At 43.4% G+C, this 21,339-nt stretch overlaps 1 protein-coding gene across 4 annotated transcripts in view; it reads left to right on the top strand.

Moving 5' to 3' along the window:
- Nucleotides 1-15,728, top strand: part of FBXL20 (F-box and leucine rich repeat protein 20) — a 140,956-nt gene extending 125,228 nt beyond the window's left edge. For all 4 annotated transcript variants that reach the window (XM_019026691.4, XM_055388264.2, XM_055388263.2 and 1 more), the window contains 6 exons: nt 1,427-1,557; nt 5,661-5,721; nt 7,647-7,691; nt 10,865-10,921; nt 11,930-12,142; nt 14,752-15,728. In XM_019026691.4, coding sequence (XP_018882236.1) covers nt 1,427-1,557; nt 5,661-5,721; nt 7,647-7,691; nt 10,865-10,921; nt 11,930-12,142; nt 14,752-14,859 — 615 coding nt within the window. In that variant the 3' untranslated portion in view covers nt 14,860-15,728. The remainder of the gene's footprint in view (nt 1-1,426; nt 1,558-5,660; nt 5,722-7,646; nt 7,692-10,864; nt 10,922-11,929; nt 12,143-14,751) is intronic.
- Nucleotides 15,729-21,339: the final 5,611 nt, after the last annotated feature.

Consider the following 21,339-nt stretch of genomic DNA (forward strand, 5'->3'; position numbering starts at 1 on the left):
TTTTAGTAGAGACGGGGTTTCACCATCTTGGCCAGGCTGGTCTCCAACTCCTGACCTCGTGATCCACCCGCCTCCACCTCCCAAAGTGCTGGGGTTACAGGCTTGAGCCACCATGCCCGGCTTCAATAACTTAACTTCCCTCCCTCCCTCCTTCTTTCTTCTCTTCCTTCCCTTCCCTTCCTTCCCTTTCTTCTTTTCTTTCTTTCTTCCTTTCTTTCCTTTCTTTCTTCCTTTCCTTCTTTCCTTTCCCTCTCTTCCTCCCTTCCCTTCCCTTCCCTTCCCGTCCCTTTTTTTTTTTTTTTTTCTTGTCTTGCTCTATCGCCTGGTGGAGTGCAGTGGTGCAGATCTCCTCCTGGGGTCAAGCGATTCTCCTGTGTCAGCCATCCAAGTAGCTGGGATTACAGGCATGCGCCACAACACTTGGCTAATTTTTGCATTTTTAGTAGAGACAGGTTTTCACCATGTTGGCCAGGCTGGTCTCGAACTCCCGACCTCAGGTGATCAACCCACCTCAGCCTCCCAAAGTGCTTGGATTACATGTGTGAGCCACTCCACCCAGTCTAATAACTTGTAAAAAATACAAAATTGTGTCTGAGTTAGATACAACTCTTTTATCTATAAATTAGGATGTTCTTTATATTATAAAACTAAAATATAGAAGTAAATGGATGCTGTGGCTGATACAATATTGCAACTGTCATCCACAGTTTAATTTTTTTCACTGACTTATCGGTGTCAATTTGAACTTTTAGATATATTTATACTACTAAAATACTTATATCCTTATCTTTTTTCTAGGTTTTAATATTTAATTGAGGCCAGGCATGGTGGCTCAAGCCTGTGATTCAAGTACTTTGGGAGGCTCAGGTGGGCAGATCACTTGAGGCCAGGAATTCGACACCAGCCTGGCCAACATGGCAAAACCCCATCTCTACTAAAAATACAAAAAAAAATTGCCGGACATGGTGGCGTGCACTTGTAGTCCCAGCTAGTCAGGAGGCTGAGGCACGAGAATCGCTTGAACCTGGGAGGTGGAGGTTGCAGTGAGCCAAGATTGCACCACTGCACTCCAGCCTGGGTGATAGAGTGAGACTCTATCTCCAAATAAATAAATAAATAAATAAATAAATAAAATTATTTAATTGAACCTAAACTATGATGTACCCCATACTGATCCCAGTTCTATTAGAATTCCATTGTAGCTTTCAACAGAATTCTATTATAGCTTCTTCCCTTTGCACCAAAGGTAAGCACAGAGAACTGGAAGGAAGAAACAACGTGTGTTCATTTTCTTTTAGGTCTGCTATCTGATGAATGTGTTAAGCATGTCTTGATTTCCTTTTTGGTGGTTATTTTCACAGAGCTATCATTTTTTTCTTTTGCTAAGATACTAATATCTATGGATTTTTTTGCTCTTGTTTTTTAGCAAATCACAGATGAAGGTCTCATTACTATATGCAGAGGGTGCCATAAGTTACAATCCCTTTGTGCCTCTGGCTGCTCCAACATCACAGATGCCATCCTGAATGCTCTAGGTCAGAACTGCCCACGGCTTAGGTAAACATTTCTTGTTTAGCTCAAAAAAATCATAGAACAAAAGTTTCCTTCACCCATATTTCTTCCTTGGAACTTTGGAATTTTAAGGTAGGCACTGCAGACGCTTTGAAATTTTAAGGTAGTCCCTTTTAGATGCCCACCTACTTCCTTTTTGTACCTCATTTGATTTCATGTAATTGGTGTGAACCAAGGGGTAACAATCCCCAAATTCCACTACTTGCTATCCATACTAGAAAAAAAATCAACATTTTATTACTTGAGATAGAAAGAAAGGTATTTTCTCTTATTAATGCTTTTGTATAATTCTTTTCTCAAAGTAGTTTTTAATGGTCCACCCTGAGGTCATTTGTCATAGTAATGATACCAGGTACATAGCAGGGCTACTATATTTAAAAATAAAAGACACTCTTAAAGGAATACCTCTTTTGTACTGATGGGCTTTTAAAACAGTCTTATTTCTCTCTGGCTCCTCAGTTTGAAGAATGCTGTGTTTTTTACTTTTTGTAGAGATGGGGTCAGGCTGTGTTGCTCAGGCTGGCCTCAAACCTCAGCTTCCCAAAGTGTTGAGATTACAGGTGAAAGCCACTGTGCCCAGCCTGTTATTGTCTTTTGAGGCAGTGTTGTGTATGCTTGCCTCAATCTCCTGGGCTCAAGTGATCATCTCACCTCAGCCTCAGGAGTAGCTGGGACTAAAGACATGTACTACCACACCTGGCTACACTTTTTGTTCTCTAAAATAAACTTAAATAGCACTTGTAAATTAGGTGTTGCTTTAGGTGCTTTACAAATACTAATTCAGGGCCGAGTGCTGAGGCGCACACCTGTAATCCCAGCATTTAGGGAGACCAAGGCTAGAAGATCGCTTGAGCCCAGGAGTTTGAGACCAGCATGGGCAACATGGCGAAACCCTGTCACTACAAAAAATAAAAAAAATTAGCCAGGCATGGCGGTGTGTGCCTTGTAGTCCCAGCTACTCAGGAGGCTAAAGTGAGAGGATCACTTGAGCCCAGGAGGTCAAGGCTGCAGTGAGCTAAGATCACACCGCTGCACTCTAGCCTGGACAACAGAGTGAGACTCTTTCTCAATAACAGTAATAATTTGTTTAATCTCCATAGCACCATATAAGCACTATTATCGCCTTTTTTTTTTTTTTTTTTTTTTTGAAACAGAGTCTTGCTCTGTCGCCCAGGCTGGAGTGCAGTGGCGCAATCTCGGCTCACTGCAACCTCCGTCTCCCGGGTTCAAGTGATTAACCTGCCTCAGCCTCCCTAGTAGCTGGGACTACAGGCGAGTGTCACCACACCCAGCTAATTTTTGTATTTTTAGTAGAGATGGGGTTTCATCATATTGGCCAGGATGGTCTCCTGACCTCATGATCTGCCCACCTCGGCCTCCCAAAGTGCTGGGTTTACAGGCGTGAGCCACCACACCCAGCCTTGTTATTGCCATTTTATAGATGAGAAAACTGAAGCACAAAGAGACAGAGTAACCTGCTCAAGGTCTCAGCTAGTTAGTGTAGGAACAAGTATTCACCCAGGAACTCTGATTCCTGAGCCTATGAAGCCACTTTTCTTACATAAAATAATCATTGTAAAGCTATAAAACTTTCAGAAAATTGTTTCTGATGATTACCTGGCCTAACCATAATTGTTGAAAGAACTTTTGTGGCCAGGCGCAGTGGCTCACACCTGTAATCCTAGCACTTTGGGAGGCTGAGGCGGGCGGATCACCTGAGGTCAGGAGTTTGAGACCAGCCTGGTCAACATGGTGAAACCTCGTCTCTACTAAAAATACAAAAATTACAGGCGTGGTGGCCCACTCCTGTAATCCCAGCTACTCGAGAGGCTGAGACAGGAGAACTGTCTGAACCCAGGAGGTGGAAGTTGCACTCCCAGCCTGGGTGGCAGAGTGAGACTCCCTCTCAAAAAAACAAACAAAAAAAAAACCCTTTTGCCTACAATATCAAAATTTCTTAAGAGAACATACACCTATTGGTCAAAATTAGTAATATCAGAAGCCTAAAGTATTCCTCAGGAGCTGGGGAGGTAATCAAACTTCTCTCTGAATATCTTACACATTATCCTTTTCGACTGTAGAGAGAGGAGTCTTCAGCTCCATCTCCCTATATGGTTCATTACATTGTTAGAATGGAAAAGCTCTCAACTGTGAAAATCAAAAGTTGTGTTCCAGTCAGATCGTGTTTTCCCATTAGGTAGCATTCATTTCTTTCTTTCTTTTTCTTTCTTTTTTTTTTTTTGAGACAGAGTTTGGCGCTGTTGCCCAGGCTGGAGTGCAATGGCATGATCTTGGCTCACTGTAACCTCCTCCTCCCAGGTTCAAGCAATTTTCGTGCCTCAGCCTCCAGAGTAGGCAGGATTACAGGCATACGCTACCATGCCTGGCCAATTTTTTTGGTATTTTTGGTAGAGATTGGGTTTTACTGTGTTGGCCAGGGTGGTCTCAAACTCCTGGCCTCAGGTGATCTGCCCTCCCAAAGTTCTGGGATTACAGGCATGAGTCAACGCACCTGGTCATCTCTTGGAATTAAAAAAAAATTTTTTTTTTTTTTTTGAGACAAAGTCTCGCTCTGTTGCCAGGCTGGAGCGCAGTGGCGTGACCTCAGCTCACTGCAAACTCCGCCTCCTGGGTTCAAGTGATTGTCCTGCCTCAACCTCTCAAATAGCTGGGACTACACGTGCCCACCACCATGCCTGGCTAATTTTTTGTAATTTTAGTAGATATGGGGTTTCACCATGTTGGCCAGGCTGGTCTCAAACTCATGACCTTAAGTGATCCACCTGCCTCAGCCTCCCGAAGTGCAGGGATTACAGGCGTGAGTCACCGCACCCGGACAGAATTTAAAAATTTTTTTATACTGGTGAAGTCTTGGTATGTTGCCCAGGCTGGTCTTGAACTCCTGAGCTCAAGTGATCCTCCTGCCTCAGCCTCCTGAAGTGCTGGGATTATAGGTGTGAGCCACTGCACCCCGCCATCCATTTCTCATTGATTTTCAGTTGATAATTGTTTCCTATACTTTAATTTTTTTCAACTTCAGTAGTAAGAATTTTATAAACAAACATGTTCTTTGTTACCATTTTACAGAGGTCACCCAACTTTTCACAGAAGAGAGCTACTTTTGATTCCCCAATCCTGTGGTTGGTATTTAGATTGGAGTTTAACAGTTGCTTAATAAGAGGTGAATGTCTGCCAGCTCAGCTTCCCTCTCAACTGGGCCTCCATGGGAGCCTGTGGGTGAGAAAGCAGGAAGCTTTCACAAGTCTAGAATTTCATATTTGGGATAGACCTGTAATTAAGCAATCCCCCACCCCCCGCTTTTTTTTTTTTTTTTTTTTTTTTTTGAGTCAGAGCCTTACTCTGTCACCCAGGCTGGAGTGCAGTGGCGGGATCTCGGCTCACTGCAACCTCCGCCTCCCGGGTTCAAGCGATTCTCCTGCCTCAGCCTCCCGAGTGGCCGGGACTACAGGCACCCGCCACCATGCCAGACTAATTTTTGCATTTTTGGTAGAAATGGGGTTTCACCATGTTGGCCAGGCTGGTCTCGAACTCCTGACCTCAGGTGATCCGCCCACCTCGGCCTCCCAAAGTCTTGAGATTATAGGCGTGAGCCACCATGCCCGGCCTGTCACATTTTTTTTAAAGCAATTTAAATCTAAGTGAACCTACTTCTTAAACAGGAAAGAAAATAATTCATTTCAGCAAGAGATTAACTGAAATAGAGTATCTCCATTTCCTTTGTTTTCTAGGAGCAGGCTGCCCTCTGGGGGTAAGCAGTATGCCATCAAGAAGGCTTTTAATGCATTTCATGCATTTTGGCATTAACTACAAGCTTCAATTATATTCTTCTGTGTTCATTGATTGCATCACCCTGAAATGTGGTATTTATAGGACCACTTTATGATGACTCCATGCAAATGAATGGCAAGATCTGTATACAGACTTGCTTAGTTGTTAATGTCATTCTATATTATAAAGTCCTTAGAGAATAGAAGATTGTTTTTGTAAATTCTTACTGTTTTAATAAACTCAGTTTTCAGGGACCAAGAGCATGACGTTCACTATTTGTTTGTTTTTTTTTTTAACAGAATATTGGAAGTGGCAAGATGTTCTCAATTAACAGATGTGGGCTTCACCACTCTAGCCAGGGTAAGTATTTTCTTTAGGTTCCATAGGTTTGTTTCCATAGGTTTTATTAGGGCTTTTTATTTCAGAAGAACAAGCAGCAAGGGAAATGTGAAATGGTAGCAGAATTGGGTGTGTGAGATGGGGTTTCATGCTATAGCTACAGACCTACTGATATCAATAAGAATACAAACTGCTCCTAGAAATGCACACATGCATTGGAGAATATAAAACCCCTTCATGATACTTTTTAAACAATTTTTTTTTAATTTTTTTGAGATGGGGTCTCTCTCTGTCACCCAGGCTGGAGTGCAGTGACACGATCTCGGCTCACTGCAACCTCCACCTCCCAGGTTCAAGCATTTCTCCTGCCTCAGCCTCCCGAGTAGCTGGGATTACAAGCATGTGCCACCACATCCAGCTAAGTTTTGTATTTTTAGTAGAGACAGGGTTTCACCATGTTGGCCAGGCTGGTCTTCAACTCCCAACCTCAAGTCATCCGCTCACCTTGGCCTCCCAAAGTGATGAGATTACAGACGTGAGCCACTGCACCCACCCATGAGACTTGATTCTCCACAATTTCATAAGCTAATAGATTAAGCAGGTGCTTCTTGGTACTTTGTGAAAAAACTTATTGGTTATTTGGTACATGACTAGTGGATGAAAGTAACATTGAAAGAAACACATGTCTGGTTTTAAATGGAAAGGTTTTAGGAGATTTTCTGTATTCTCCTGAGTATTTTAATACTTGGGTTTATAAATTACTATATGATAATATTTAAAATTATACTGACTTTGACCAGTGTTATGGTACAAGGGGATGGTTGTTTGCTTTTAGGCAGATCGATAGAATATTAATTAGGTGGAGGCCAGCACATGGCATTTCTAAAGGAGGCCATAGCCTGGGTGCAGTGGCTCATGCCTGTAATCCCAACATTTTGGAAGGCCAAGGAAAGCAGATCGCTTGAGCCCAGCCCAGGCAACATGGTGAAATTTCATCTCTGTAAGAAATACAAAAGGCCGGGCGCGGTGGCTCATGCCTGTAATCCCAGCACTTGGGGAGGCCAAGGCGGGTGGATCACCTGAGGTCAGGAGTTCGAGATCAGCCTGACCAACATGGAGAAACCCTGACTTTACTAAAAATACAAAATTAGCCGGTGATGGTGGCGCATGCTTGTAATCCCAGCTACTTGGGAGGCTGAGGCAGGAGAATTGCTTGAATCCGGGAGGCAGAGGTTGCAGTGAGCCGAGATCGTGCCATTGCACTCTAGTCTGGGCAACGAGCGAAACTCTGTCTCAAAAAAAAAAAAAAAAAAAGAGGAAAGGCCGGGCGCGATGGCTCACGCCTGTAATCCCAGCATTTTGGGAGGCCGAGGCGGGCAGATCACGAGGTCAGGAGATCGAGACCATCCTGGCTAACATGGTGAAACCCCGTCTCTACTAAAAATACAAAAAATTAGCCAGGTGTGGTGGTGGGCGCCTGTAGTCCTAGCTACTCAGGAGGCTGAGGCAGGAGAATGGCGTGAACCCGGGAGGTGGAGCTTGCAGTGAGCCGAGATCATGCCACTGCACTCCAGCCTAGGTGACAAGAGCCAGACTCCATCTCAAAAAGAAAAAAAAAAAAAAGAAAAGAAATACAAAAATTAGCCAGGTATGGTGGCACATTCCTATAGTCCCAGCTAATTGGGAGGCTGAGGTGGGAGAATCACCTGAGCCCAGGGAGTTGGAGGCTGCAGTGAGCCATGATTTCACCACTGCACTCCAACCTGGGTGACAGAGTGAGACCTTGTCTCAAAAGAAAGAAAAAAAAATTAGCATGACACTAGCTCTGAAACACCAAAGAATTTATCAGCGTATTTAATATTACCTCTTAGTTTTCTGTCCTTAAAAGTTTCTCATGTTTTAAATGTTTGTATTGTAATGTTTGTGTTTGTTTTTGTACTTTGTAGAATTGCCATGAACTTGAAAAGATGGACCTGGAAGAGTGTGTTCAGGTAAGATTGTAGATTTTAATTTAGAAATACAGTATAGTAGACACTTAGATAATACACAACATCAGAATGTCCAATTCCCTACCCTAGTGTAGGATACTGTAGTGCCTGACAGCATTGCAGATTCCCCATTAAGTAAGGTATCTTCCAGGCAGAGGTGCTCATGGTATGTGTTGCAGAACTGTGGAAATATATGCCATCAATCAGGTTGCCATTAGAGAGAAAGGAGGCCCAAGCATTCAGGCTGTAAAGCTGTTAAAAATATTTCCTTAGACCTGTAGAGTTATGATGCTAGTAAATAATTAAAGCCCCATCACACTGATCTATATAGCACTGCCTTTCTTTAGCTTTGCTGTATCCTAGATCCCTGGCATCGTTAGCCCTGGAGACCTGACTCTGCATGGAACTCTGCCTTTAAGCCAAACTGATCTCCTGATTAACAGTTTTTATTTTTTAATTATTCTTATTTTTTTTTTGAGATGGAGTTTCACTGTTGTTGCCCAGGCTGGAGTGCAATGGCGAGATCTCAGCTCACTGCAACCTCCACCTCCCAGATTCAAGCAATTCTCCTGCCTTGGCCTCTGAAGTAGCTGGGATTACAGGCATGCGCCACCACACCCGGCTGATTTTTTTGTATTCTTAGTAGAGATGGGATTTCACTATGCTGGCCAGGCTGGTTTTGAACTCCTGACCTCAGGTGATCCACTTGGCTCGGCCTCCCAAAGTGCTGGGATTACAGGCGTGAGCCACATTAACACAATTTTAAGAACTTTGAGATTATTAATTGACCAAGGAAGAACTTCGAACATGGGACTCCACAAAAGAAAGAGCAATTAATTTTTTAATGGTAAAAATAAAGAAGGGGAGATATGTCAGTAACCGTAAAAGCCACTTTCTAAAAAATTTTTTGTTTTATAGGCACTAGCTATTAGTTCTTACTAAACTAAAACTTGTTCACATCCGTTTATCTCTTATACATGCCTGAGTGTCCTCTTTGTCCCTTCCAGTGTTATTCCTTCTGAACGGACATGCCTGCCTGCTCGCCCACCCCCTTTCTCTACCATTTTGTAGCCCCTGTGAAGCTATGTGTAGTAGAAAATAATAAACTCAGAGTTGGAGAAGAATTTGAAAAGAAGTGCTGATTTACTTTCAGTCCTAACATAACCATGAAAACTGTTCTTCCTACCTGAATGTTCTTGGTTAACCCAGATTCCAGCAGTGCCTGGCTGCCACCCTTGGGAAAATAACCCAAGTTATCGATACTGAGTAGTGGCATGCTTTATTAAAAATTTTAGGATGTTCCAACATTAATTTTTTTCATAGAGCACTGCACTATCTTCTGATTCCTTTCTCTGATGATTCTAAGGAGATAGAACAAAGTCCAGCAAGTAGAGGTTCTGGGGGACAGATTTTTTTAGAGACAGGGTCTTGCTGTTATCGCTCAGACTGTTTTTTTTCTTGCTGTTACCGCTCAGACTGTTTTTTTTTGTTTTGTTTTGTGGTGTGGGGTGGGGAGGACAGAGTCTCACTCTGTCGCCCAGGCTGGAGTGCAGTGCTCAGTCTCGGCTCACTGCAACCTCCACTTCCCAGGTTCAAGCAATTCTCCTGCCTCAGCCTCCCGAAGTGCTGGGATTACAAGCGTGAACTACCATGTCTGGCCCTGCTCAGACTGGTCTTGAATTTCTAACCTCAAGCAATCCTCCTGCCTCAGCCTCCCAAGCATTATTGGGGCTATAGGCGCAAGCCACTACAACTAGCTACCAAGGGGACAGATTTTGATTCATTTAAAAAATAAAACAGATTTTGAATAGAGCTGTCTAAAGATGAAGACTAGAGATGACTAGATGTGTTCAAATGTAGCCTGAGTGGATTCTCATAGAACAGGTTCAGGTAGCCAATGGGATTTAAACCAAAAGATTCTGTTATTTGATGATTGATTATTAAAATGTCTGGACTAGAAATGTAGTCAAGAATAAGATATGGGGGCTGGGCATAGTGGGTCACTCCTGTAATCCCAGCACTTTAGAAGCCTGAGGCGGGTGGATCACCTGAGGCCAGGAGTTTGAGACCAGCCTGGCCAACATGGCAAACCCCCATCTCCACTAAAAATATGCCGAGCACGGTGGCTCATGCCTGTAATTCTAGCACTTCGGGAGGCTGAGGTAGGTGGATCACCTGAGGTCGGGAGTTTGAGATCTGCCTGGCCAACATGGTGAAACCCCATCTCTACTAAAAATTCAAAAATTAGCTGGACGTGGTAGCACATGCCTATAATCCCAGCTACTTGGGAGGCTGAGGCAGGAGAATCGCTTGAACCCAGGAGGTGGAGGTTGCAGTGAGCTGAGATCGTGCCACCACACTCCAGCCTGGGCAACAGAGCGAGACTCTATCTCAAAAAAAAAAAAAAAAAAAAACTAGCCTGTAATCCCAGCTACTTGGGAGGCTGAGGCACAAGAATCACTTGAACCTGGGAGGTGGAGGTTGCAGTGAGCTGAGATCATGCCACTGCACTCCACCCTGAGCAACAGAGACTCTGTCTCAAAAAAAAAAAAAAAAAAAAAAGAATGAATGAGGTATGGGGCTGCTGCATGCAGTGGTTCACACCTGTCATCTCAACACTCTGCGAGGTGAGGCAGGAGGATTGCTTGAGCCTGAAAGTTGAAGACCAGTCTGGGTAACATAACAAGACCCTGTTTCTGCCCAAGAAAAAGTTTTAAATTTCTTGGGCATGGTGGTGCACACCTGTAGTCCCAGCCATTCAGGAGGCTGAGGCTGGAAGATGGCTTGAGCCTGGGAGGTTGAGGCTGCAATGAGCTGTGATCGCACATGGTGGCCTGTAGAGCTTTGGGAGGTTGAGGTGGAGGATTGCTTGAGGTCAGGAATTCAAGAGCAGCCTGGGCAACATAGGGAAACCCTGTCTGTACAAAAAAAAAAAAAAAAATTTTTTTTAATTTAAAAAATTAGGCCTGGTGGCTTGTGCCTGTTGTCCCAGCTACTCAGGGGGCTGAGGTGGGAAGATTGCTTGAGCCCAGAAGTTTTAGGCTGCAGTGAGCTTATAGTTGCACCACTGCACTCTAGCCTGGGCAACAGAGCAAGACTAAAAGAAAAAAGAATCAGGTATGACTCAGGATTTTATTTGGATTATACCTAAAATCAACATACGTTATTTCTTTCAGATAACAGATAGCACATTAATCCAACTTTCTATACACTGTCCTCGACTTCAAGTATTGGTGAGTTTAACTTTGAAAATTTTATGTGTTTACTGGGTTTAATCAAAAGCCAGTGCTACAGTTCAAGAACCCAGCTCTTAGTGTCTGGCTACCATTTTAGGAAAGGATGCTTCTTCAAACTGCCAGCTTACTGAGAACCAAAGGAGTACATGAGTGAAGTAGGAAACAGATAAGAACTGAAAAAGTTAAATGTTTTCTATATCAATGCTTGAAGACTGAAAACTGCCTTGGAACATATGATTTCTCTTTTGTAGATAACTTATACTCCAACCTGAATGATGTTTAAATTTCTAGAGATCCAGGGGATCAGATTGCCCAAAATACAATTTGCTTCACCTTAAGATGAAATGTTACTGGTCGTAAGAATGGAACCAATCAAAGCTTTACTAAGGGGCGTTCTGCTCCTACTTTCAGTGACACTAGAGGAAGGCATTCTGAGTGACTGTTTTGTTGTATCCAGGCTCATTTTTGGTGTTTGGTGACATAGTACTATCTAAAATTGGGTCAAGATTTTCTGAGTTTCCCAGGATCAGGGATTTAATAAATATTGATGAAGAGATGATGAGATGATCACACCTGACAGCTGTAAAAATCTTCAGCTAATTAATTGTTGGGGCATGTCTCTGAACCAGATATTCAATATTTAGTTCAAATTCCAGAAAACTGCATGAAAAGCTTGATTCCCATTTATCCCTGTAGAGAAGGAAAAGTGTTAATTTGAGGAAGGGGTAATTTTTAAGGCTGTCTTATTTTGTTTATGAACTACTTCATAGTCATTACATGAATTTATAAAATATATTTAGAATCACACACCAAATATCAATCACTGATTGCCAAAAGCATAACCCCACTATCTCTAGTTTTTTAAATTTCACCACGTGGATCTAGTGCCAGCTCCATATTCATCAAAATCAAACCAAAATGTCTCCTTTCCAATTCACACAAGCCTCTGGCTAGAGGAATGCCAGAAGATATTTCAACATCCTTCCTTGCTCTATTTGGCTGCAGAGTCTGTCTCACTGTGAGCTGATCACAGATGATGGAATTCGTCACCTGGGGAATGGGGCCTGCGCCCATGACCAGCTGGAGGTGATTGAGCTGGACAACTGCCCACTAATCACAGATGCATCCCTGGAGCACTTGAAGAGCTGTCATAGCCTTGAGCGGATAGAACTCTATGACTGCCAGCAAATCACACGGGCTGGAATCAAGAGACTCAGGGTAAAAATGGCTACATAACTCTCCAACTCTAGTGTTATCAGCACTTTCTTCTCTTTTTTTTTCTTTTTTCAAATTTAGGTTCCTATGATTTTTATATTTACTTGAACATTTAACAAGGGAAAGAGAAAAAAGTGCAAACCTAAGGACAGATAGTTTTTCCCTCTAGCTCCAGAGATGGAAATTTAGTAGGAAAAGACCCACTGAAGGGAAGAAAAGTAGGTCTCCTCCCAGCAGAGTCTGTCTAATAATGTCTAGGGCTTAATAACATTCCCAGATTGAAGAAAAAAAAAAAAAGCACATGCCACATTTTTGTTCTAAAGGAAAGAAAGGAATAACAGAGAAAGTGTTTGGTTAAATGGGATTTAAGATTTTAATTTGTAATTGTGTTTCACATTGAGCCCTTTTCCTGGGATTCATATTTTTTAAGACAACAAGTAAAGTAGACATAGACTTTTACCTTTTCTGTCTTTCTTTTAAGAGATGGGATCTCACTCTGTTGCCCAGGCAGGAGTGCAGTGGCACCTTCTTAGCACACTGCAGCCTCGAACTCCTAGGCTTAAGATCCTCCCACCTCAGCATCCCCAGTAGCTAGGACTACAGGCACACACCACCACACCTAGCTAATTTTATGAAAAACTTGTTTTTTTCATTTTTTAAGACAGGGTCTCCTCTGTCACCCAGGCTGGAGTGCAGTGGCTCGATCTTGGCTCACTGCAACCTCTGTCTCCCAGGCTCAAGGCTTCCTGCCACCCCAGCCTCCCAACAGCTGAGACTACAGGCGTGTGCCATCACGCCAGCCTGATTTTTTGTATTTTTGGTAGAGACGGCATTTTACCATGTTGCCCAGGCCGGTTTCAAACTCCTGAGCTCAAGCGATCTGCCTGCCTTGGCCTTCAGAAGTGCTGGGATTATAGGTGTGAGCCACCATGCCCGGCCTTAAAAAACTATTTTGTAGAGACAAGGTCTTGCTATGTTTCCCAGGCTAGTCTCAAATTCCTGGCCTCAAGCGATCCTCCCACCTCAGCCTCCCAAAGTGCTCAGATTACAGGTGTGAGTCACTGTGCCAGGCCCAGATTTTTACCTTTGCTTTTGGCCCTATCCACCATAATAGAGAGACCCAGTTATAGCCAAATAACTAGAAGAAGAAGTTTTTTGTTTTTTGTTCTTTTTTTTGAGACGGAGTCTTGCTCTGTCACCCAGGCTGGAGCGCAATGGCATGATCTTGGCTCACTGCAAGCTCTGCCTCCCAGGTTCACGCTATTCTCCTGCCTCAGCCTCCCCAGTAGCTGGGACTACAGGTGCGTGCCACCACGCCCGGCTAATTTTCTTTTTGTATTTTTAGTAGAGACGGGGTTTCACCATGTTAGCCAGGATGGTCTCGACCTCCTGACCTTGTGATCCGCCCGCCTCAGCCTCCCAAAGTGCTGGGATTACAGGCATGAGCCACCGCGCCCGGCCGAAAAAGAGGTTTTAAAAAGCTGGATGAATCTGTGTGTTAGATTGTTCTGCTCAACAGATGTTTATTGGAACATCTGCTTCACACCTGCTGTAGGAAAGACAGTGTGCTTATTCAGGCCCTTAATACCAACCTCTAGGCCAGTCGCGGTGGCTCACGCCTATGATCCCAGCACTTTGTGAAGCTGAGGCATGAGGATCACCTGAAGTCAGGAGTTCAAGACCAGCCTGGTCAACATGGCGAAATGCCATCTCAACTAAAAATACAAAAATTAGCTGAGCATGGTGGCAGGTGCCTGTAATCCCAGCTGCTCAGGAGGCTGAAGCAGGAAAATCGCTTGAACCACGAGGCGGAGGTTGCAGTGAGCCAAGATCATACCATTGCACTCCAGCCTGGGCAACAAGATGAAACTCTATCTCAGAAAAAATACCAACCTCTAAAAAATCCATGTTGGCCATATGGCCTTGAGCAAATAAAAGAGTACCAAACTTCATCTTGAGTTCGAGTTGGCCTCAGTTCCTCTTCCCCTCTTCAGACATAGAGGACTGTGAGCATAATTGCACTGGGGGTGGCCTTGCAGCCATTTTTTTTCTTCACCAAAGAGAATGAGAGCCACAGGTCAACCAGAGCCTCTTACGTGCCTACTTACATTAGGGATCCTAGACTGCCTGGCTGCCAGGAGTCTCTTCCATCTCCCATCCTTGGGTGGACCACTTGAGGTCAGGAGTTCGAGACCAGTCTGGCCAACATGGTGAAACCCCGTCTCTACTAAAAATACAAAAATTAGCCTTTGTATTTTTAGTAGAAACGGGGTTTCACCATGTTAGCCTGGATGGTCTCGATCTCCTGACCTCGTGATCCGCCCGTCTCGGCTTCCCAAAGGGCTGGGATTACAGGCGTGAGCCACCGCGCCCGGCCCTCAGTTTTATTATTACACAAACAGGTACCAAAGTCATATGAGTTGTTCTGGTCATTGAGAACAACCTAGGATGGAACAAAGTAGAACCCAGGCCCTCTAACGTCCTGACCAGTGCTCAGCCTTTGCCCTGCTTTCATGTTCATTGAGCCCCTCGGTAGTTTTTCTAAGAACCAACATTGCTTTTTCTGTTTAAGCCCTCTCTCTTAAACGTTTAATGTTTCTGTCTTGTTTCAGACCCATTTACCCAATATTAAAGTCCACGCCTACTTCGCACCTGTCACTCCACCCCCATCAGTAGGGGGCAGCAGACAGCGCTTCTGCAGATGCTGCATCATCCTATGACAATGGAGGTGGTCAACCTTGGCGAACTGAGTATTTAATGACACTTCTAGAGCTACCGTGGAGTCTCTCCAGTGGAAGCAACCCCAGTGTTCTGAGCAAGGGTTACAAAGTGAGGGAGGGCAGTGTCCAGATCCCCAGAGCCACACATACATACACATACACACCCTTACCCCCATCCACTCTAGCTTTGTGACCATGGGACTGAAGTTTGTGATGGCTTTTTTATCAAGTAGATTGGTAAAATTTAACCATTCTTGTTGAGGTGCCCATAAGAAAATCATAGGCCAAGATAGGGAGGGGCATTCCGGCAAACCCCGTGTTAATGCTACTGTGGTTTTTAAATTTTTGTCTAGGGGTTTCTTTGGGGATTTTAGAACAGCATCTGCTGTCCTCCGGGGTCAAGAAAAGCATGGAAAGACAATATATGATGTACCCAGGGACCAGAAAGAAAATTTCTTTGCATCTTAGAAATGGTAGACATTCATTGTGACTACAGAGCTTCTATGCTTCCTTGTTTCCATGCCAACATGCTGAGCATGCTCACAAAGAAGGCTTGTCCATTCCTCCTGTGTTTTAGTATTTGGCCCAGAGGTTTCCTAAATGGTTGCATTGAAATCACTGTGGTCCAAATGTAATTCTTACACACTCAAATTATCACTGTCTGTAGCACACTTGTGCACCTGTCTTACGTTCTCTGTTGCTCCCCCCCCACACTCTTGCTCAGTCTGTCACCTGTTCAGTCTGCTTACTCACTCAATTGTTACCTTTTTGCTGTTGTCGTGTTTACAGTTTGCATTTTGAATGATTAGTTGGGATTACCAAACATTTTTTAAAAAGATATTATCAATAAATATTTTTTTAATTCTAAATTTTACCATTAGGGGACCCTGCCTGAATCTTTGCCAACCTGCAAGGAAACTATAATGAAAGCAAGAAAAGTTATGAGAAGAAACTGTTTTGATGAAAACAGATGCTACCTTTTGGTTTCTATTTTATCTTCTGATATGTGATAATTCGCATGGTATCCCCAATATTCCCCCTACATATTCTTCCTTCTGTCAGACTCCACCAACTGTATCATAAGGAAAGAGAGAGATGTATTATTAGGAAAGAGTGAAAATGATAAATCACAAAACAGAGCCTGAAAGTCCCCACCACCCAAGTTCAGACATTAATTATTAATGTTATTATATATTTACTGAAATCTAGGAGTGATCAGTGGCATCTCTGACCTATGAGGTTGTTTTAACAGGAATGCCACTAGAGGAGCTGTGTATTCTAGCCAGTCTGTTTCTCTCTTTTCCCCCATTTCAGCCTTTCAGGGATACAAGAATGGCTCTATAACAGCTGGTCAATTGTATGTCAGTGTTAATGGATTCATATCTAGTGTTGGCACCCCAAAGGGCCAGAACCTTCCCATAACCTGTCAGTCATCTCTCTTTTCTACCCCAGTCTTTTTTTTTTTTTCTCACTCTTGCCCAGACTGGAGTGCAGTGGTGCAATCTCGGCTCACCGCAACCTCCACTTCCCAGGCTCAAGCGATTCTCTTGTCTCAGCCTACCGAGTAGCTGGGATTACAGGCATGCACCACTACTGCCCGGCTAATTTTTGTATTTTTAGTAGAGATGGGGTTTCACATGTTGGCCAGCCTGGTCTTGAACTCCTGACCTCAAATGATCCACCTGCCTCAGCCTCCCAAAGTGCTGGGACTATAGGCATGAGCCACCATGCCCGGCCCTGTTCAGACTTCTGAATGAAGTATGAATGTAGCCAGGTGAAGCATTGAGGCAGCTGAAAGAGAACACTGAGAGGAAGTAGGGGGTTTAGTGTGTCTGCTCAGCCTGGGCACTAGAACTGAGGGAGGAATTTAGTGTCCAGGACTCAAGAGTCCAAGAAGAAGCACCCTTTGTCTTCCCAAAAAATCAGAGGATAAAGGAAGTAAAATGAGTTTTTAAAGCATAAGAAGAAAATTTCTAAACCCCAAGATTAGAAACCCAGTGTGATTTTTAGTAGGGTGATTTGGGCTGGGGGGGTCCTTTGAGACATTAATGTGCAATCCATCATAATATTAATCTTCTATATGATCCAGACTATTAAAAGGCTTGTTTTATTTATTTATTTTATTTTATTTTATTTTTTTAGAGATGGGGTCTCACTATCTTGCCCAGCCTGGACTCAAACTCCTGGGCTCAAGCCTTCCTCCCACCTCAGCCTCCCAAGTAGCTGGGACTACAGGTGTGTGCCACTGTACCCAGCTTAAGAGGTTTGTTTTAATGCTGCAGTTGCTGATTATACCAGCATATATAAGAATAAAGTCTGATTTATTTATCCATTGATTTAGAAGGCAATTGGATGAAAGGGTCTTAGAAGTCTATACTATCCATTAATATTTATCATATTAAATTTATTTTAAATCCTGTTTTATTGTGCCGCTTTAAAAGCGCAGATTACTTGTTTATTCATTCCCCTTTCCCCTTATTCTCTTTCAGATTACCTTATAAGGAATATAGTTTTTAACATGAAACTCAGTTTCTTGGCTGTACCCCTACACATAAAAATACATACGTGCATACACACATACTTCCAGATGTGGTTGATAATATTCAGATCCCTAGGTTACTCATTCAAACAAAACTAAAGGAGAGAACTATTTAGGGGCCATCTGCTTTAAAGTTTAAGGTGTTTTGTTGTTGTTTTAGTGCCTGTACAAATTGACCATAAAACCCAGATTGATTAGTGAGTGTGGATTTGAGTTGCCTAAGTTGAGGCTATTAAGGTACTTCTTTACTTAAAAGATAAGTTTAAAAGACCCTATTCATCAGTTCATGATGATCTTGGAAATGCTGTTTCTCTACTCAAAGGGTATACCCACAGGCAGGTCCATGGGGACTTGCTCTGGTGATCTCTGCTATTAAGGCAAATTCCAGCCTGTTTGTGCCAAGAACAGAGTCAAGTGAGAGAGAATGAAGACTCAGGGATGTGCAGCACTGGCTTGTATGTTGTCAGCAGAAGCCTTGTTCCTTTCTCAAGAAAACTTCAGGCCTATCAAGCTTGGAAGGAAATACATTTTTTTATGCTGATTTGCAGCCTACACCAGCTGATGAATATGCTAGGACTTTGAGAACACAAAGCATGGTAAGTTTTGGTCAGGTGGAAAGGAGCCTGACATCTGAACATAATGCTTCCTCTCTCAACATCTGGGATACTTTTGAAAATTCAGTAAGGCTTAATGTAGGAAAAATTCTTCACAGGAAAAGCTAATTGATCTGTTTGTCTAACCTCATAGCCACTCCAAAATATGCCTTTTATAATGAAAAAAAAACAGAGTGAACAGAGAGAAGAGATTTGGGGATAAGTTAGAAGGTAACCTCAAAACTACTGCCATAAACCTACAGGTGGGCAAGGAGGAATTACTGTAGTGTCTCTGGAGAAAGTTCTTGAACATCCAAATCATCTCTTTTCTAAGCAGTTTTTCCCCTAATCTCATACCTTACATCTTCCAGCATCATTTGCTACATCAGTGTCTTTTCATCCTCTTCATCAGCCCCATTGAGCTGACTCCAGCTTATTTTTGCACTGATTTCCACCATTTCCTTCCCACACCCATCCTTTCCCTCTATTTAAAGACTCCATCTCACCCTCAGTAATGCTGCTGATTTACTCTCAGATGTCTCAAGTCTAGCTTCCTTTTTGAATCCTTCTCCTACTCCAGGGGCTGTCAAAGGCAGCCTTAAAGTTCAGTAACTGTCAGGTGGCTCAGGCCATTTTTCACTGGGTGGTCTTTGGTGTTTGCATACTGAATTTGAATTCAGTTTAAAAGCAAACTGTTGGATATGAGGAAGAAAGGGATATGGCCTTAGCCCTTTTTCCAATATTTGGAATATGAAAGCATATTGTGCTTTGTGTAAAAAATGTTTTCTTCTCCTATTCTGCTCTTGTCTTTACTGAAGGTAAAAGTATTCCTTAAGTAGCTTTTGCAAATTTCTAATCTGATTTCCACATTCATTAAGTTGATTTAGCAGACATGTAAGTCAGAAGTTTCACATATCCCTTGTATCAAACATTTTATAGGGAAACCTAGTAAATTTATGATGCTTCATTTTGGGCTTTCCAGACTATTTGAGTTATTCAAGATAGCCATAATGTTTTAGTAGCGACATTCTTTTATTACTTCTAATTGCCTTGTAAAATGCATTGTTATGGCCCAGCACGGTGGGTGGATCACAAGGTCAGGAGTTCAAGAAGAGCCTGGCCAAGATGGTGAAATGCTGTCTCTACTGAAAACACAAAAATTAGCCAGGTGTGGTGGCAGGTGCCTGTAATCCCAGCTACTCGGGAGGCTGAGGCAGAGAATTGCTTGAACCCGGGAGGTGGAGGTTGCAGTGAGCTGAGATCGCACCACTGCACTCCACCCTGGGCAACAGAGTGAGACTATCTCCAAAAAAAAAAAAAAGAAAGAAAGAAAAAAAATGCATTGTTACTAGTTTGATAGCCCACTAATGCCATGGGGGACTAAACAAAATATGTGATGAAACCTGTCTTGGTTTGAAGTTGTTAGAAAGTGTGAGAGTGTCACTGGAAAGAAGAGAGTGGCTTCCTGCCTGCTTGTTTAGTCAGCATGTCCTTAGGTGACTGTGTTGTTGGGAGAAGAGCACTCATGGGTCATGGTTGACCCTTGGCCATTTTATGTTTATTGTGCTGAAAGTCACAGGCGGCTCATGCCAGTTGCTACCAGTGAGAGGAGGAGTTTAAAGGAAATTGCTCTATTTTGCCTTATTCCTCCTTATGTATATGATTTAAGGGTAGGCTTTTATCCTGGTTGTATCTCCTGGCTGACAGACTCTCTCAATCATATGTTTGAGCTCTGAAACATTTTACAAAAAGATTGCCTCTCTATCTGCCTGCCAATCCTAGAATCTTTAGCCACCTCAAACCCAGGCACTGTGAATTAGCCAAGTCCTGTTTGAGAAGAAATGTAGGATGTTTGGTTGGAATTCTTGAGACAGAACCTCTCTCCCCATTAATGATGTTGTACCAAAGAATTCTAAAGCACTAAAAGGATAATGGGGAAAAATGGAGTCACAGCCTTTCCTCGCCTTTATTTCTTTTTTTTTTTTTTTTTTTTTTTGAGATGGAGTCTCGCTCTGTCACCCAGGTTGGAGTGCCATGGCACAATCTAAGTTCACTGCAACCTCTGCCTCCCGGGTTCAAGTGATTCTTCTGTTTCAGCCTCCCAAGAGGCCGGGATTACAGATGCCCACCACCACGCCCAGCTAATGTTTGTATTTTTCATAGAGATGGGGTTTTGCCATGTTGGCCAGGCTAGTCTCGAACTTCTGACCTCAAGTGGTCCACCTGCCTTGGCCTCCCAAAGTGCTGGGATTACAGGTGTGAGCCACCGCACCTGGCCAATTTCTATCATAAATTTTAAATGTAAGATTGGAAGATACAGAGAGCTGTATAAAATCATACCAGTAGGGTATAATTAGCCCAGGTAGTTTAGGAATAAAATTGGGTTGTATCCGAGTGCCCTAACTTGACATTTTGATTCTCCAGCAAAGAACATAGGTTACTAGGTTACTAACCTTGCCTTCTCACTTGGAATAAACTTTTTTTTTTTTTCTTGTTGCCCAGGCTGGAGTGCAATAGTGAGATCTCGGCTCACCGCAACCTCCGCCTCTTGGGTTCAAGCGATTCTCCTCCCTTAGCCTCCCGAGTAGCTGGAATTACAACCTGCGCCACCACGCCCGGCTAAATTTGTATTTTAGTAGAGACGGGGTTTCACCATGTTGGTCAGGCTGGTTTCAAACTCCCATCCTCAGGTGATCTGCCCACCTCAGCCTCCCAACATGCTAGGATTACAGGCGTGAGCCACTGCGCCCGGCCCAGGGTAAACATTCTACCTGCCTGAAAGTACCATAAGAGGCAAGTGAGTTTCTTGCATGATGGGCTTCTGCAGCTTCCCCCTCAAGTCATATCTACCTGTTGTATTTATTTATTTATTTATTTTTGAGACAGAGTCTCGCTCTGTTGCCCAGGCTGGAGTGCAGTGGCGTGATCTCGGCTCACTGCAAGCTCCACCTCCCAGGTTCACGCCATTCTCCTGCCTCAGCCTCCCAAGTAGCTGGGACTACAGGCTCCCGCCACCACGCCCAGCTAATTTTTTGTATTTTTAGTAGAGACGGGGTTTCACCCTGTTAGCCAGGATGGTCTCGATCTCCTGACCTCATGATCCACACGCCTCGGCCTCCCAAAGTGCTGGGATTACAGGCGTGAGCCACCGCGCCCGGCCCGTTGTATCTATTTTTTTTAGACGCATCAATTCAGTGTCTCTGAAGCCTTTGATCGTTAGGAAGGTCAGTATATAACCTCTCAGGTGAAGCTGAGTTTGATCTTTGGAGCCCAAGAGAGTTAATTTTCAGGAGAAAAAGAATTAGGGCAAGCTCCTGTGGGATGTTAAGAGAAAGTCCATATGCACTT

Source organism: Gorilla gorilla, chromosome 4 (genome assembly GCF_029281585.2).
Source record: "Gorilla gorilla gorilla isolate KB3781 chromosome 4, NHGRI_mGorGor1-v2.1_pri, whole genome shotgun sequence".
NCBI lineage: Eukaryota > Metazoa > Chordata > Mammalia > Primates > Hominidae > Gorilla > Gorilla gorilla.